General features: G+C 37.9%; 1 protein-coding gene across 1 annotated transcript in view; it reads left to right on the top strand.

The window, feature by feature from the left end:
* Nucleotides 1-11,533: 11,533 nt before the first annotated feature.
* Nucleotides 11,534-17,042, top strand: part of col25a1 (collagen type XXV alpha 1 chain) — a gene marked incomplete at both ends in the record, with an annotated part of 39,942 nt that continues 34,433 nt past the window's right edge. Inside the window, 3 exons of the mRNA XM_079451489.1 lie at nucleotides 11,534-11,605; nucleotides 13,312-13,428; nucleotides 14,104-14,139. Coding sequence (XP_079307615.1) covers nucleotides 11,534-11,605; nucleotides 13,312-13,428; nucleotides 14,104-14,139 — 225 coding nt within the window. The remainder of the gene's footprint in view (nucleotides 11,606-13,311; nucleotides 13,429-14,103; nucleotides 14,140-17,042) is intronic.

The following is a 17,042-nucleotide window of genomic DNA, read 5'->3' as shown; positions in this document are numbered from 1 at the left end:
GGAGGCCGGCCTAAATTACTCGCTTTTACGACTTGTGTTTTACAGCAATTGCCACCCCTGTTTTATTGGGGTCCCATAAGTTATGATCTGCCATCAAAATCTTACATGCTCCCTCTTTTGTTGCTGGCGAGGGTCTGCCACCACCACTCGCCATCCGTCTGAGTAACATCAGTACAAAGACAAAGCCTCTTCAGTTGTAAAGAACATTGTGGGGGTTTCCAGCATCTCTATTTTTTGGGTTGAGCCACAATATAGTTTCTGTTTATTATAAATCCTACCTGTTTACTTTTCCATGGCACTCCAATCCAAAAATTTAGAGAAGAGATTATTCAACTGGATAATAAATCAGGTGCCGTTGGTCAACCTTAAGAACTTTATTACTGAAACCTTTTACTTAACTGAATGCATGTAAAACATAAAACAGATGGCAGATATCCAAGCATTGTCCTCACACTGTAGAGAACATAATGTCAAGCTATTATCTATCATGGTTAAGTATAATGATTTGTGAAATTCCAGACGCATTACGAGTGGCACTTTACTGCCGCTTTTCGCTGTCAGATTCAAGCATTTCAGTTTGTTTAAGATCATTATGTGATGATGATAATGCCAGATTCAGCCACAACAAATTGCCGGCACATCGGTCTAATGGGAGTTCAATATTAGACTTTTTCAACTAGCGAAAAGGAAAAATAAATCAAGCAGCTCGTGAAAAGTCGACCTTCTGTTGAATGCGTTTCTACTGAGCCAAATTTGTATTTTGAGCTCTTGTCAGGTAGGCTTGATGCTTAGTTTATAGACTGTTGTGAAACATTTCTTTGCCATCCAAACTTTGAGATGTAATAAACCCCAAAGTAACTCATAATGCATGCAGTAAATAACTTTAAAATGACGTCTAACAAAGTCCATACAAACCATGAGATGTTTTCGGTGATAATTCATCATGTTATTATTAATATTAGGTGAACTGACTCTATCAGATGAGTGGGCAGTCAGTGTTTCCCAGTTCTTTGTGGTTTTGGCAAACACAGGCCTTTTATGCAACTCCCTGTAATATCTTTTCTTTGGGGCCGGACGTTTGTGCCAGTTTTATTATGTTTTTACAGGACCGGTTGGTTTAATAAATTAAACATGTTTTCATCTCATGCGCTGAAACAATGCTCTACCAGACGCGACTCATGTCGTCTCCAATTTGCCACAAATATCAGAAAAGGTTTTGACTCAGTAGCACCACCCTCTGGTTGCCACATGGAATGGACATTCAGAATGTGCTTAAACTCTCCAGCACAAGCGAGAATTGTTTATTTATTTATTTTGGACAATCAGAGTAAAATAAAATATTGATGGAATTATGAGTTTTCAGGGTTGAATGACATGCATATGAGGTTATTTGGAACTGTGGCTTAGAACAACCGACAGTATTGTCATAAAACTTTTACTTGTAATTTTACAATTAAACCTGTTTGGTGTATAGAGATCAGTACAGTGAACAATAAGTTATTTCTCGTATATGCATGAGTTTTGAGGTCATAGGCACACATCAACCACTACACGGGAAACTAGTGCGTGTCACCTCGTGATTTAAGCTGACATCTAAAAATCGTATAGGTAAATATTATAAATAATGCGATGATTGACGTGGTGTTCTATGAATAGCACTGGAACGGCGTGTTGGATGGTGTCATGGCATCTACTGTATGTCTGTGGGCTCCATCTGGTCTAGGTCAGTAGCCAATAAGCAAAATGCACCACCTTCTGTTCTGATATGTTATCGAGGCGATACGAAGGTCACCGTCTCTGCATACACGACAGGCACTTTATCATCTTTTTGGAGCGAGTCATATTTTTCCAGAAAGGCTTGATCCTAATCCATCAAAAGCACAACTCATCTGATAAAAGAACAATAAGAGATTTTATTACAGTGATCCTTGTGGCACAGGTTTGTCAGCTCATATAACTTAGTGGAGAGACTTCTTTATATTTCTTCGCAAATTCTTTCATTTTCTGTGTAATGTTGTGAATTTGAATGGGAAAGGACAGAATCGTGTTGAAAAGAAGGATTTGTCAATTCTATAAGGTACTGTATTGTCTTTATCAGTGGTTCTCAAACGTTTTTGCTCTCCTTTGTGTAGAGAGCATCGCTTTGTGCCCTCCAAATAAGGACTTACTTCATTTGAATTAAACTAGAAATATATATAGTTATACGATGCTGGAACATCATTTATTTTGGTTGATGGTCTTATTTTTCTGATGTTTGATTGAATAAATGTATGATACATTTCTATGTTTCATAAAATACTACAAAATCTGTGGCCCCTTGGATCTCTCTTGAGAACTACTGGTCCATTACCTAAATTTCTGTGGTTTACATATGCTTTCATCCACACATACCGTATGCATTCATACACTCATGCTTTTTATTTAGCAATGATTTATGAGTGCAAACCTTAACACTTCATTCTCTTTTTCATTCCTATTAGGGCCCACCTGGTCCAAAAGGTGAAAAGGTGAGATCACTTCTTAGATCACTTCTTAGTGTATGTGTAACACTACAATACGTGTAAAGTATCAGATTAAGGCAAATATTTTTATTCATTCACTTATTTGTCTTCGGAGCACAAATAAAGATATTTAGAGGCCAACCGAAAGCTTTCCAGGCCTCCTCATATACATTATGGTCATAGTTGTTGTCAAGGTCCAGAAAAGCACTAAAGACACTAAGACGTTAAATTGGTGCATCCGCTCATAGTGGCTCAATTGAAGTTTTTTGTATGAAAAACAAACCATAATAACGACTTTAATGTATATATTGTCCTCTCTGTCTTATGCATCGAAGGGCTCTCGTGAACACGCACCATAGACTGACAAGACTGAGGAGAATATATCCATTAAAGTCATTATTTTGGTTTGTTTTCATACATGAAGTATTCTCGTCGCTTCAAATAAATTCAATTGAGCCACTATGCGCTGATGGACCAATTTGACAACATCTTTATTACTTTTCTGGACCTTGACAACAACTATGACCATGATGAATATGAGGAGGCCTGGAAATCTCTCGGATGTCCCCTGAAATATCTTTATTTGTGCTCCGAAGACGCCGGGAGGTCTTAAAACATGTTGAACGTCATGTGGGTGAGTAGCCAAATATTGTCCTATGCTATCCTTATTGAGATCATTGACCCTTTTGACAGTATGAAACCAAAATGGTTCTTCTATGGCATCACTGTGAAGAAAGTTTTTCAAGAGAGTTCTTCTCTGTTCCCAGCTGTAAGCATTCTGGTGAAACACCAAATGATTTCTTCACTTTGTTCTTAATTCGATTTAATGGATTTGAATGCGGTCATTTATTGCGCATGTAGTGGCTGTGACGTCAAGGCTGATTTCGGAATATGTAAATCCCCAGAGCAATCACGAATCCACAGGGCATGAAGGCCTTCCCAGTGCTTAAACGCTTGACAGAGTATCCTTCTAAAAAACAGATGCCGAGCAAAAATTACCACATTATGTCTGTACGTGCGGTGACCGATCAGTACAGAAAGATTAAAAGCGCGCAAGTGTCTGAGGTTCCTCGCATACGGCGGCACAACGGCGTCATCGCTGTGCATTCTGTTATAGATGGTGCATGGCAGAAAGAACCGCATTCTGTCTGATGGTCGGCATTCTTGTTTTTCTCATTATCCGAGGCCGTCTGGCTAGTATTTGTACATAAAGTATGTATTTATGTTTTTGTATCTTTAGACTAATATCCAATTACTGTGCATTATCTGGACATTTCAAGGGATGGTTCACCCAAAAATGAACATTCTGGCATCATTCCTCTACCCCATGTCATTTAAAACCTGTATACAAATTGACTTTGAAACCTATTGAGAAATATCTCTCTGGTTTCTTGTCCATACAATAGAAGTCGATGGGGGTCAGCATTGTTTGCTTACCAACGTTCTTCAAAATATCTTCTTTTGTGTTCAGCAGAAGAAAGAAAGTCATACAGGTTTGGAATGACATGAGGGTGAGTAAATGATGAAAGAACATTCAAGTTATGCAAGTTGCTTAAAACTGACCAAATCTCCAAATTGGATCCACCCGTTCAGAGGTTCATGGATCCCTGCACCCTAGTCGCTACCATTTAGTGTTTGCCGTAACAATGACCGCAAACCCCCGAATCGCATGTAAACTGCTCTCTGAAGGCCTTCCAGCCCAGCAGCCATGCACCTCATTTGTCTCAGAGTCTTAAGCCAAAGTAGGAAGAAGGGACGAGTCATCAGACAAACACTGGTTTCGTGCAGTTTTTCTGGAGTCGCATGCTTGCTTGGGTGAATGCACGGCCTTTTCTATGGTAAATCAGGAAAACTGAAAAATGTGGGGCCCTATGACTTTAAAGGTCCAATGTATGATTTCTTGGTGGAGGTATTGACATAAATGCAATATAATATATAATATATACATAACTGTGTCTTCAGAGGTGCATAAAGACCTTACATAATGAAGCATTGTGTTTTTATTGCCTTAGAATGAGCTATTTCGATCTACACACACCGCGGGTCCCCTCACATGCAATCCGCCATGTTGTTTCTACAGAAGCCCTCAATGGACAAACTGCTCAGAGCGCGTTTCACAAATACACAACATTTTAGTTCTGTGTCAGCCACCGTAGCGCTTCGAAAGAGAGGGTTGCAGTTGGTTGGAGTTCTCAACCTCACCACTAAATGTCATACACTGGCTGGACCTTAACATTTTTGCCTGACTTCAAATTGGTGTTCCTGCTAGAAATGGTTTTTAAATGATTCACTGATCAGTCAAAGTGTGCCATGCTGATGCTAACACACACTAGATGATTTTATATTTGTCTTGGAAAGATCTAGATGTCTCAGTTTTGGTTTTGTACAGAGAGTTCTTTACCCAACTCGTTCCTTTCAAACTCGATTTCCAATTACACAGATGACAAGTATGTAAGCTACATAGCGTCCTCTCGCCGTGTTGCTTTATGGACGTTATAATGCAACTGAAGTCAAAACAAATCACACAGAGACTTAATGACATCCACAGACTTGACAAATAAATAATATAAAAAAACTTCAAATAGTTGTTTTTGCTGTTGTCAACCAAAACTATACCCATGAACATGCACGTACGGTACACACAGGCCCCACTCGCTCCACTGTCCATATCAGTTTGTCATTGCAAGTGATTTGACTCTTAACCGCAATACTTGTATTTACCTTCGTCATCAATGTGTTTTAAATCACACTCTGTATATGATATTACAACATTTTCTTCTCTCACTTGATTTTTTATAGGGCGATCAAGGCGATCAGGGACCTCGGGTATGTGGATTTTTTTCTCGCATGTCCTGTTTGGATGAATGTGTGTTATGTCTCCCATATGAACTTGTGGGCAGCATGTTTGAGATGCATGGGGTTTTGTGGACAGCGCCGACTGGGGCTCGCCAAGCACAACAGAGTGTGTGAAAAAGTATTGGAAAGGCCAAACTATAAACACCTTGAAGGAGCCGTTTCGAGAGTTCGGTTCCCGCAACTTGTCTGCGATCCGTCAGGGACTATCTGGCTTCAACTGTAGAGGCTCGTATCAGTTATGGACGAAATCCAAACGAACGTAACCGAGCCTTTTATACATTATACATTTAAAACAGCTACAGGTTTTTCGGGTTCTAGCGTTCTGTGAATGCACAATGACATACGAGCACTTTAGACTAAAAGCTCGTTTGAAAAAAAATTTAATTATTTCCAGCTCGGTTGCTTGACAGCTTGATAAATTTACACTTCTTAAAGGATGATTATGGAAAGCGCGCTTTGCTACAGTTGGCAGATTGTGAAATAAATCACTTGCATATCTCATTCCAGTAGGTTTGCATGTGTGCTGTGTTTAAATCCTTGCTTTGCAGTCGGGCAAAATACAACTTTGCTCGAACACAGGACAAGCTATGCCGATAATTGTCTGAAGTGCACTGCATTAAATCCTTTTCTGATCTTTCTCTGTAACTCGGTGCATTGTCTTTGTGTTCATCATCATCTTGAGCCGACGTTGAAGGGGTCATGGTTAAAATGCACCTTTTATTGATTTCCTCCAAGGCATGACGTACAGTTTATGATATCTATATAACCGTAATGGGCTTAATCTGATGCTCTCAGCTGTATTTAATAGTGGCCCATTCAGGCTTTTATGTTCAAACTGTGTTTATTCTTGTGTTATTACTCCATTTCACCGAGAACGTCTCTCTCCACTATTTAGTTTTCATTTATGTAAAGCAAAGCTACTGTATTTGGTCATAATGTTTTCCGCTGTAAATTGAAATGCTTTTTTTAGTGCCGTATAGATTTGATGTGAGTGCCCCAGCATGATATAAGAAAATTCAGTGACGGTAAATCTCACACGTCTGTTGGTTTAGATTAAAATGCTGATGTTAAATTCCGATATAATTTTAAACATCAGTTTATGCATCCAACCAGGAAACAAAAGCATCCACTGTGAACAAACCTGATTTACATATGAGGCAGCTGGATGATTAGAAATCATTTTGGGGTTCCTCATCCAAATCCACCTCATAGCACAAATAAACAAACTAGTGTCTGGTTGACAGGGTGTGCTTGTGTTACTGGTCATCATTACGCCACCCAGCCACACGAGGATAAAGACAGGCTTCGTGTGATTACGATCTAATGAAATTATTCACAAAGACATAGTTTTTGCTCAATTATTCAGTAAACGTTCAGGAGCAAATGGAGAAATTGAATTGAGGAAGACACTTTGTCCCTGACCCTGCTGTGAAATGTGATGCAATTTTAACCATTTCAGTTAGTTGTGGAAAATACATATTTTGTAATAGCCAGTTTTACACTGCATATGAAATGACATGCTTCCATACTCTGTAGACCGTTTCATCATACTATTATATTTAATTTAATTCATGTTAATATTCCTTGACTTTGCTTAGCTGTTGTACTGCTGTACCAGCATTGCACTTTCATGGTAACTTTAAGCCCTTAAATATGGGGTGCCGTTTGTAAAGCGGCTCCCTCTGAAAATAACAGCAACATTTTGTCACATTTAGCTTCAAACAATGTTTAAAAAACTGGTATGAATTTTTGAGGGTCACTTTTTAGCACATTTAGAACAATATTTGTCAACTTAGAGATATTTTAAATAGTTAAATCTAAACATTAAATGTTACACCTAAATGTTAAATCTAAATCTAAATGTTAAATTTAAATATAAATCTAAATATTAAATCTAAATGTTAAATCTAAATCTAAATCTAAATGTTAAATCTAAATATTAAATCTTAATCTAAATCTAAATGTTAAATCTAAATGTTAAATCTAAATCTAAATCTAAATGTTAAATCTAAATGTTAAATCTAAATCTAAATCTAAATGTTAAATCTAAATGTTAAATCTAAATATTAAATCTAAATCTAAATGTTGAATCTAAATGTTTCGGGTGAAACTAAATATTTAGCTAATATGCAAATTCAAAATGCCGGTAACCGGAAATACCAAAATAAAAGCTCGAGGAGGTCAGTGTGTGTTTATAGTGTCAAATAATGAATAAAAAAAACATCTCATCCGGGGAAATGGACTCTTGGAGAACATCGGCAGAGCCGTCCTGGCGGCTGTTGAAAAGGTTTGAATAGCCGCCAGGACGGCTCTGCCGATGTTCTCGGCTAACGCCGATTCGTTGGACATTTTCGCAGCGCGACCTGGTCAGGGGCGGGCGGGGACAGGCTCTTGCTGGCCTTCATGCAAGCGAACATGACAGATCAGTCAAAGTGAGCCCCTCGTGGCTGGCTATAGTGGCTACAGGTCATAAGTCTCGCCCCCTTCATAAAAGTGACACTAAAAACTCAAAGTACTCTTCAAATACAGTTTCTCCAAACGTGTTTATTATTTAGGTAGTTATTATCACGATAATCCATGTCCAAGAGTCCATTTCCCCGGATGAGATGTTTTTTTTATTCATTATTCATTATTTATTGTTTTTTTTATTCACACTGACCTCCTCGAGCTTTTATTTTGGTATTTCCGGTTACCGGCATTTTGAATTTGCATATTAGCTAAATATTTAGTTTCACCCGAAACATTTAGATTCAACATTTAGATTTAGATTTAATATTTAGATTTAACGTTTAGATTTAGATTTAGATTTAACATTTAGATTTAACATTTAGATTTAGATTTAGATTTAACATTTAGATTTAACATTTAGATTTAGATTTAGATTTAACATTTAGATTTAACATTTAGATTTAGATTAAGATTTAATATTTAGATTTAACATTTAGATTTAGATTTAGATTTAACATTTAGATTTAATATTTAGATTTATATTTAAATTTAACATTTAGATTTAGATTTAACATTTAGGTGTAACATTTAATGTTTAGATTTAACTATTTAAAATATCTCTAAGTTGACAAATATTGTTCTAAATGTGCTAAAAAGTGACCCTCAAAAATTCATACCAGTTTTTTAAACATTGTTTGAAGCTAAATGTGACAAAATGTTGCTGTTATTTTCAGAGGGAGCCGCTTTACAAACGGCACCCCATACTTAAACAGTGTGGCAGAAGCCATATGTCAGGGTCACGGGGTCAAAGGGTGAATAAATAGCAAATAAAGCATTCACCGCTTGCACAAACACACATGTTGCCACCGGCTCTGTGTGTCATCATTAAATTGAATTAGTGCAGTAGTCTGCTATTGAATGTGCTGTGTGGTCTTCTATACCTCACGCTCTCCTCACATTTGTAAACATGTTAATAGACAGTCAGAAATCTCACAGGTGTGAAGCTGTCACGTGAACTGGATTCATTGACACTATGCAAAGGTTTTTAGAAAGTGCTCTTTACGATTCATTAAAGCTGCAATCCGTAACTTTTTTCGCTTAAAAATAAACAAAAATCACTAATAAAACAAGCTTATAATAGGCCTAATGTTTTAGAAGATGAGCTGTTGGGTAGGATTTTGCAGGCAGTCTGACATCATTTGACGTCAACTTTTGTAAAGATAAGTATGTAAGCAATCAGCAATTTCATGTTGTAAACAGAGATGACGATAAAGAGACACAAGTTATTGATTGCAATGAGATTTGTGTTTTGCTCACAGCAAAAGGCATCAGTGCCTCGCTACATTCAGTTACTGACATCAAATACTCTGAATATTCATCATATCGGACAAATAGTTTTCAATACTTTATTATCTATTTAGAATATTCATGAGTGGAAAGTCTATTGTCTTAGTACGTTTGCTGGTACACTTTTGTTTGCCCTTTATGGTTTTCTACTATGACGTTCATTTGACTTAAGGCACAAACTTGCATCCAAACCCACAGCAAAACAAAACATCAGAACAATTTGCAAATTGCTTTTATTCTAAGCGAATTGCTCTCAACCATGTCCTCGTAACATTACTACAAACTACAAGAAACCCGAATGCAGTAAAGGGGTCTGGAGAACAATTTGCATGCCTTCTTTCTCGGTTTGATTCATAAAACATCATAAAATATTCTTTGGTCCTCTCTTATGTCAGACATTCTTTTGTCTTGGGTTAAGGCGCTGTAGCTGTAACACGTGCGTGTTTACAGAAGAATTGAGGCTTGGTAGCCAAGAAGTGGCGGGTTGTATTAACCACAGGCATCTTCTAAAAGGTGCTGGGGATCAGCGCTAAATCTTACCGTCTCCGAACAAATCGATCAAACTTATGGCAAAACAAGCGAGGATGAAATAGAGAAGGCATCATGGCACAAGCAGCAAGTTTGTAACTCAAGACGTGTATATGGAGAACTCCATACATCTACGCCAGTATGTGTCTCTGCTGTTATTTTCAGTTTGTGGTTGTGATTAACTCGTCTTTTAAAGGTCCCATTACTCAAAGTTATCACTGCTTTGTTTTGTGTGTGTATTTTGTTTGCGAGTTTTCTTCGCTTGAGTACCAGAACAGAAAACGGTGCGGTTTCCATGGCTTCCATCTTCTAAATGAGCCATGCAATTTAAATTACTTCCCATAATATGTGGGATGGAATATCCTATAAACATATTTTTCCTGCGTGTTTTACCAATATATTGTCTTGTCGTGTTTAATAGTGTTCCATTGAGGATTTTTTCCAATAATAATTTGTTATCATTAGGCGAAAATATGTAGACGTTTCCCAGCGTCACAGCTAACAGTTCTAATTTTAGCCAATTCCTTTTCAAGTCATGGAAATTGTATTTATAAATGTACTTTTTGAACGCTCCATAATCAATGTAAGAATGTATATCAACATATTTAGCTAAGAAATATAAATATAGCATTGAATAAACATGTTACTGCAAGAACTTTGAAGGAACATAAGCCAATGTTTTACGAATGTTTCCTGTTGGCTGGAATTGACATTGGTTTAATTTAACGACAAGAGCACGAATCCAAAAAGTAAAACAACTTAGATTTGTGTTTGGCAAAGTGCGCTCTCACAATTCCGTTGTGTGAAACGGAAAGTGTTCGTTTAAACTTCCGAATGCAAAATCAAGTAGCGCTCAGGTTCTTTGGCGTACGTGTCTTTTATTGTCATGCTGTGTGCTTGTGTTTGTATCGTGCCATTTTTGTGCTGTTTGTCTCCAGGGTCTTCCTGGTCTTCCCAGTCTGGCTGCATTACACAGCAATCAAATCCTGACTGTGAAGGTTTGTTGGCGCAGCCGGGCGGCTCAGGCAGACTCTATGGATGGCACACACACTGACATACATCAACAGACCATTTGTCCCCTGTGCCCACGCAATGACAGACTTGGCCCGAACGTAATTGTGTCTGATAAATTCAATCCATCCAATCAAACGACACTTGAACTCATTATAACCTATAAGCGACCCGCTCTTCCAGTTCCAGGGGTGTCATTATGCAGTATTTGGTGTCAGGAATGTATGAATTCACAGCGGAACACACATTTTTTCCCCTAATAAACCAGTGATGTGTGATAAATTACAAACAAGATTCTGATTTTCTAACCACCAGACAGTCTGTCCAGCGTTTGCTTGGATTCTAGAAATGGAAAAAGCAAAAGAGACACATTAATGGTCAACTACAGAGCCGATACCCCTGGTTCGCCACAAATTCTCCAGCATCCCTCGAACATGATTCTTTCACCACCTGCTTATGCGCAGAATGTACTTATTGGAGTTTTTCTTTGTGATTTTTAATTCTGCAGTGACAGAATTATTATAATTTTCCTCCTTGAGATATGTCAGAGAAATACAACGGGAGGATGGCGGATGTTTCAGTGTGTGCGGTTCCTCGAGCCTGCCTTTGCTTTAAAGAACTGTGAATGACGGTGTCTTTATTGAGTAGAAGTTGACATGTTTTCTTTTGTCTTGAAAAGATGTCAATTTTTACACGAAGGCGTTGCTTTGGGTCCTCCGACTCTATTTTAATTCTAATCTATTGTACCTTTTTTATTTCCTTTTCCCTTTCTTCCTTCCGGGACCTCATGCAACTCTCTCCTGTCCAACCTCTCTCACCTTTGACCTCACACACCTGCTCAGATGGTCTTTCCTAAGATCAATCATGGCTTTCTTTCTGCTGATCAGCAACTCATTAAACGTCGGCTCATTAAGGTAGTGCTGTTTCTCTCTTACTGCTCCACCAGAAGGGGCTTCTCCTCTCCGGCTCACCATTTGCTCTCCATTCTTCAGCTTTTACAATTAGTTCAGTTAACGCAACAGTGCAACACATGAATGACATTCATACAGTGGCTCCACAAAAGTATTTAAGAACTTGCGCCATGACAAAATGTATTAATTTATTTGTAAGGAATATCACTACGAAATGTCACTTAATGCTCTCAAACGTGTTGTTCATAGCAAACAGAGGTGGATGGTATTAGCGAAATATTTAGTTTACATGTTTTTACTTGCTTCTCTACATTATAAATCATATATGAGACTTTTTACGCCATTTCATAAATACGTGTTGTTGTTTGCTGTCATGAATAACTCGCTCTCTAGTAGTTTCAAATCTGTATCTTTGTTTTGGTCGAACACAGAGAAAGATATTTGGACGAGTGCTTGTAAAGAGATTGTTTGGACCCCATTGACTACCATAGTAGGAAAAATGACAACGGTGGACAAAAGTGCCACACATTCTTCAAAATATCTTCTGTTGAATAAATGAATAAATATATCCTTCTATGGTGGTCAATGGGGTCCACGAACTGCTTGGTTACAAGCATTCATCCAATTATCTTTCTCTGTGTTCATCGGAACAAACACATTTATACAGATTTGGAAAACCGGAAGGTGAGTAAATAATGACAGCATTTTCATTTTTGAGTGAACTGTCCCTTTAATAGGACACTCAATTAAAAGAGTAAACACAACTAAGCCAAGTATACTTTAAATACGTGATTATATTTACTGTACATGCCAAAGTTCAAGCCAAATATACGTTTCAAATATACTTTTTATTTTAAGTATATTTCTAAGTAAACACAAAGCGCATTGAAAGTATGCTTTATTTGTATGTTTTTTAGTACAAATTTAAGGATAATGCTGTTACTTGTGAGAGCGTTCTACAGATTTTGGCTTGTCAAGCCATGGTTCAGTCAAATATGGAAAAACCCAAGCGTTGTGTCAAAAGAACCCACCATTGTTTAGAAGGCAAGTTTGTTTCCAGACACTTTTGGAGCCACTGTATATATAGCTAAATATGTTTCAAATTGAGAAAGAGGAGGTTTAGAGGTTTATGTTCTTCAAGCCATGTTTGCACATGATTTAACAACACATTACAGAACACGGGTTGTCTGTCAACAGAAAAATCACACAGAAGACGTTAAGTGGAGACAAAATGAAATATGAAGCACAAATGTTATCGTTCCACTAAATACTGAGAGACAGATTCTTCTGTTCCCCATCACAAGCAGTGCGAGCACTTAGATTGAATGAAATGTAAGTGCTGATAAATATGATGAATGGGCCATGCTTGAAACATTGGCAGGGTGGGGAAGAGTCTGGAAATAATTCAAATCAATTATTCTGCAATGTTGTCATGGGGAATTCTCATGTAGAATTGAACAGAACAGACAGCAAACATTACAGTACATCTATTAAACGCAATCGTCAGATACTGTAGGATACCCCCAACCATGTTTTACCTACACATCATGTAGATCTTCAATGATTAGATGGCATTCTTCACATTTCCTTTCAACAAGTGACGTCTATCCCTTTCACTGCACAAGCTGCACAGTTTTATAGTTTGCTTTATTCATTTGTCAATCACTCCAGTAGTACTGTTTGACGTACGTACGTCATTACTTTCACAGGGGGATCAGGGTCAAGCCGGCCCCCCAGGACCTCCCGGACCTCCCGGTCCCCCAGGCCCCAGGGGACCCCCAGGAGACACAGGAAAAGACGGCCCTAGAGGAGTTCTAGGGCTTCCAGTAAGTGTCTACAAATCAGTCAATATTCACGACATCTCAATGGCTTCTCGACAGTGATTTGGATGTGTAATCTACATCATGAACTAATGTCTCCACACTGTGCTTTTCAAAATTAGATCTGTTCCAATTTATATCCATTATTAAACAACCCTTACCATATGAGAAATGCTATATATAAGCTAGTGTTTTATTAAATATGCTTTTTCACTGCGAGAAAAAGAGACAAAAAGCCAACTTGTCAGTTGTTCACCATCATAAAAACTCCACCAGGCATTCAGCGGTTCATTTGGACAGGGACGAAAGTTCCAAAAATGAAATGCAGTTTGTCATTTTCAGTCCTTTTAATGCGGTATATAATTTGTCTGAAAATGAAAATGTTCATAAATGTGCATGAATGGATAGTTTTTTGGATAGGTTTGACTCTTACACTGCAACCTATAATGGCAAATGCCATTCAGTTAAATTCTTTACTTCCTTTTGAATGTAAAAAGTCATCTGTCATGAGGTGCAATTGAATATAAAATGTTCAGCCACAACCCTTGTAACAACAACTTCGAAGTAACTTTGTTAAAATCCTATTATCATATTAAATGTATGTGTTTTTAAATAGGTTTCTAATTTAGGAGATTGTATTATTGTGCACCCTAATAAGCATTACTTTTTTGTCTTTCACAGGGAGACCCTGGAAGTCCTGGTGAGATCGGTCCAATGGTAAGTGTCTAAAAGTATTTCAAACATGTTAACCCTGTCTATACAGATGAAGTTATCTAGATATTCTTATTTCAAGTCATTTGGTTTGTTTGTGTCATTCAGAGTCAGAAGAGGCCGGTGTAATGAGTGTCATTGTCATGGTTTTGATTATAATAATGAATGTAGTGCTAAGGGATCACCAAAGTCCTCTTTCATCATGACCCATAAAACCACGTTTATAACACAAACACCGACTAAAGAGCTGCTACATCTGTTCGGGGAAATGATGGGAGGACCATATGCTGGCTCCTGGAAAAATCATGTGTCGTCACATCATTCTGTGACTGGCTAAAACTGGATTGTTTTACAGACTAGAATTTCCTTGAATAGTTTTACTGGGTTTTATGATGTTTCAGAGTAATTAGGTTAAGATGCTTGTTTTGTCGTTCACGCCAAGGAATTCTTCTAATGAATTCGTCCGTAAAGCTGTCTCTCGTGTGTTCCACTATCAGCCGGTCTTAGGTATTGCAATACTTGTATTTATTTATTTTTATTTTAAGCAGCAGCGGTCAAATTCACAGCAGCATTTCATGAAACCGTATTAAAAACATTATTTTCACATATTTAGAAATCCGACTACTTGTTTCCCTGATGAAAATTGACAAATATAAAGAAACTCACTGTATCTGAATCCCAATGTGCTGTTAAGGGGATAGTTCACCCAGAAGATGAAAACTTTGTCATCATTTACTTAACCTCCCAACCTGTATAAACGTCTTTGGAAGATGGCAGGAAGATGTTTTAAAGAATGTCAATAACCAAACTGATCGCATCCCCCGTTTACTGCCATAGTAGGGAAAATAAATACCCTGGGAGTCATGAGATCTGTTTGGTTTCTGACATTCTTCTAAATATCTTCCTTTGTGTTTAGCAGAAAAATGAAATGTATACAGGTTTGGATGAACCTGAGAGTAAACTATGACAGAATTTTCATTTTTGGGTGAACTTTGCCTTTGAAACGTTCAACATTGAAGCGCTTCCGAACAATGAAGAATTCTGATTTCCAGGCATCCAGTGCATGTGGTAGTAGTTAGAAGAATTAAGACCTTAGCGCATGGATGGGAGGAGAGGGAATATTTGCAGGAACCTATTCGGAGTCATCGGTGCCGTAAGATCTCTCATGGGAAATTTTGAGATTTCTCTCTTCCAGAGGTTTGCCTTGTCTTGCACAACGTTTGCATTTCACGGTGTATGGTGGAAAAGTAAACTTGGTGAATTTGATGTTAAGGCTAAATGTGGAACACCAGTTTGAACACCAAAGGCGCCGTGTTAGGGATCGCACATATTATATGATTTTCTTTTTGTAATGAAACTCATTGCAGCTTTATTAGACTTTTTTGAAATTTTGAAACATAAAAACATTGTGGCTTTTTATAGATTACAGATTTGAGGATGTAATAAAAGGAATGTCTGAGAAGCTTGAGCGAGCTGAAAAATGAAGGGTTTGCAGCCTCATATTAAGCTTGTTGAATGTCAAGGTGTCATCTACATCTTTTTTACAGTTGACTAGTCATAGACACACGTGCGCTCACATCTCTGGCTATTAAAAGGCTCCGGTCATACACAATATTTTCCTTCATAATGTCCCTCCAGAGACTGCAATGAGTCGATAAAGCTCATTGAAATATGGTCAGTAATAGAATGTCTTTTGTGTATAAACTATATCTACACTCACTTTAAAAAAGTCAGTCATTTTTAACAAATGTGTAAAACACTACAGTATAAACCTGTTGACTCAGCCTTTGTTATTGTACTGTTAATTAATATAAAACACATGTTTTCGAAAGTAAAAAGTACATTAATGTCCATTTATTTAAAAGTAAAAATCTCTATATTATGTATACTATGTGTACTTTTACAGTACTGTCGCTCTGAAAAGTGTGCTATGATTGGCCAGTAACCAGTGCGAATACTGCAAGCGTGTGATGAAACTGTCTCGCTTCTTGCCATATTTGGAACATCAGGTTCCTCTTCAATTGTACTGACAGATACGCCCACCTTACATGCGTATAGATTTGGGCGGTCTTAGTCAAATCATACCACAAACTGATGTAGATTTGTGGGGGTGTGGTTACACGAGGCGTTTAAGGCAGGTCTGGGTGAGATAGAATGCAAAGAATGCAATTTTACGTGTCTAATACATGCATGGGCAACTTATAACACACCGAAGACACATAAAAACATGTATTCACGCGATATGACCCCTTCAATTTCCTACATAAGTCCGTATGTCTCTGGCAACCACAGCTGCCAGTTTTTCTTAGCATGTTTTACAATCTTTTCTCTAGATGTTTTTTTAAAGGGATTCTTCATCCAAAAATGAAAATTCTGTCATCATTTACTGCCCCTTAGATTCTTCCAAACCTGTATATATTTGGAAGAATATCAGATCTCACCCAGCATTTACTGCCATGGTAAGGAAAATAAATACAACGGGAGTCAAAGGGGGGTGAGATTTGACAATCTTTCAATTATCCTCCTGTGTGTTCAGGTAAATGATGACAGAATCTTCATTTTATGCTGCAGATAGCTGCAGATCTTTGCCACAATGGAAGGTTCTTTGAGGTTCCTTACCGTCGCAGTCATCTGTAGCCTCGTGCTGGGGCGTGATCAGATGAGTCATGTGCCATAGAAGCATGTGTATTGGGCTAAATGTGTGTTCTTTGACATGATATTGTGGAGGCATAGTGCCCTGTCCCATCTCACGTTCAAGCCTTGTATTTTGTCTTTGTGCCTCTGTTCCACCCTGTTGTTACCCGGCCAGACATCTGGTGCCACTGGGCAGACGCAGGTGTCCTTGCATTCAAATGCTGAAGGGATGCATTTTTTACATAACAATATTGGGTCACACTTTATAATACTGT

Source organism: Barbatula barbatula, assembly GCF_947034865.1.
Source record: "Barbatula barbatula genome assembly, chromosome: 1".
Classification (NCBI taxonomy): domain Eukaryota; kingdom Metazoa; phylum Chordata; class Actinopteri; order Cypriniformes; family Nemacheilidae; genus Barbatula; species Barbatula barbatula.
The sequence above is the reverse complement of the archived record's forward strand: the minus strand, read 5'-3'. Positions and strand labels throughout refer to the sequence as shown.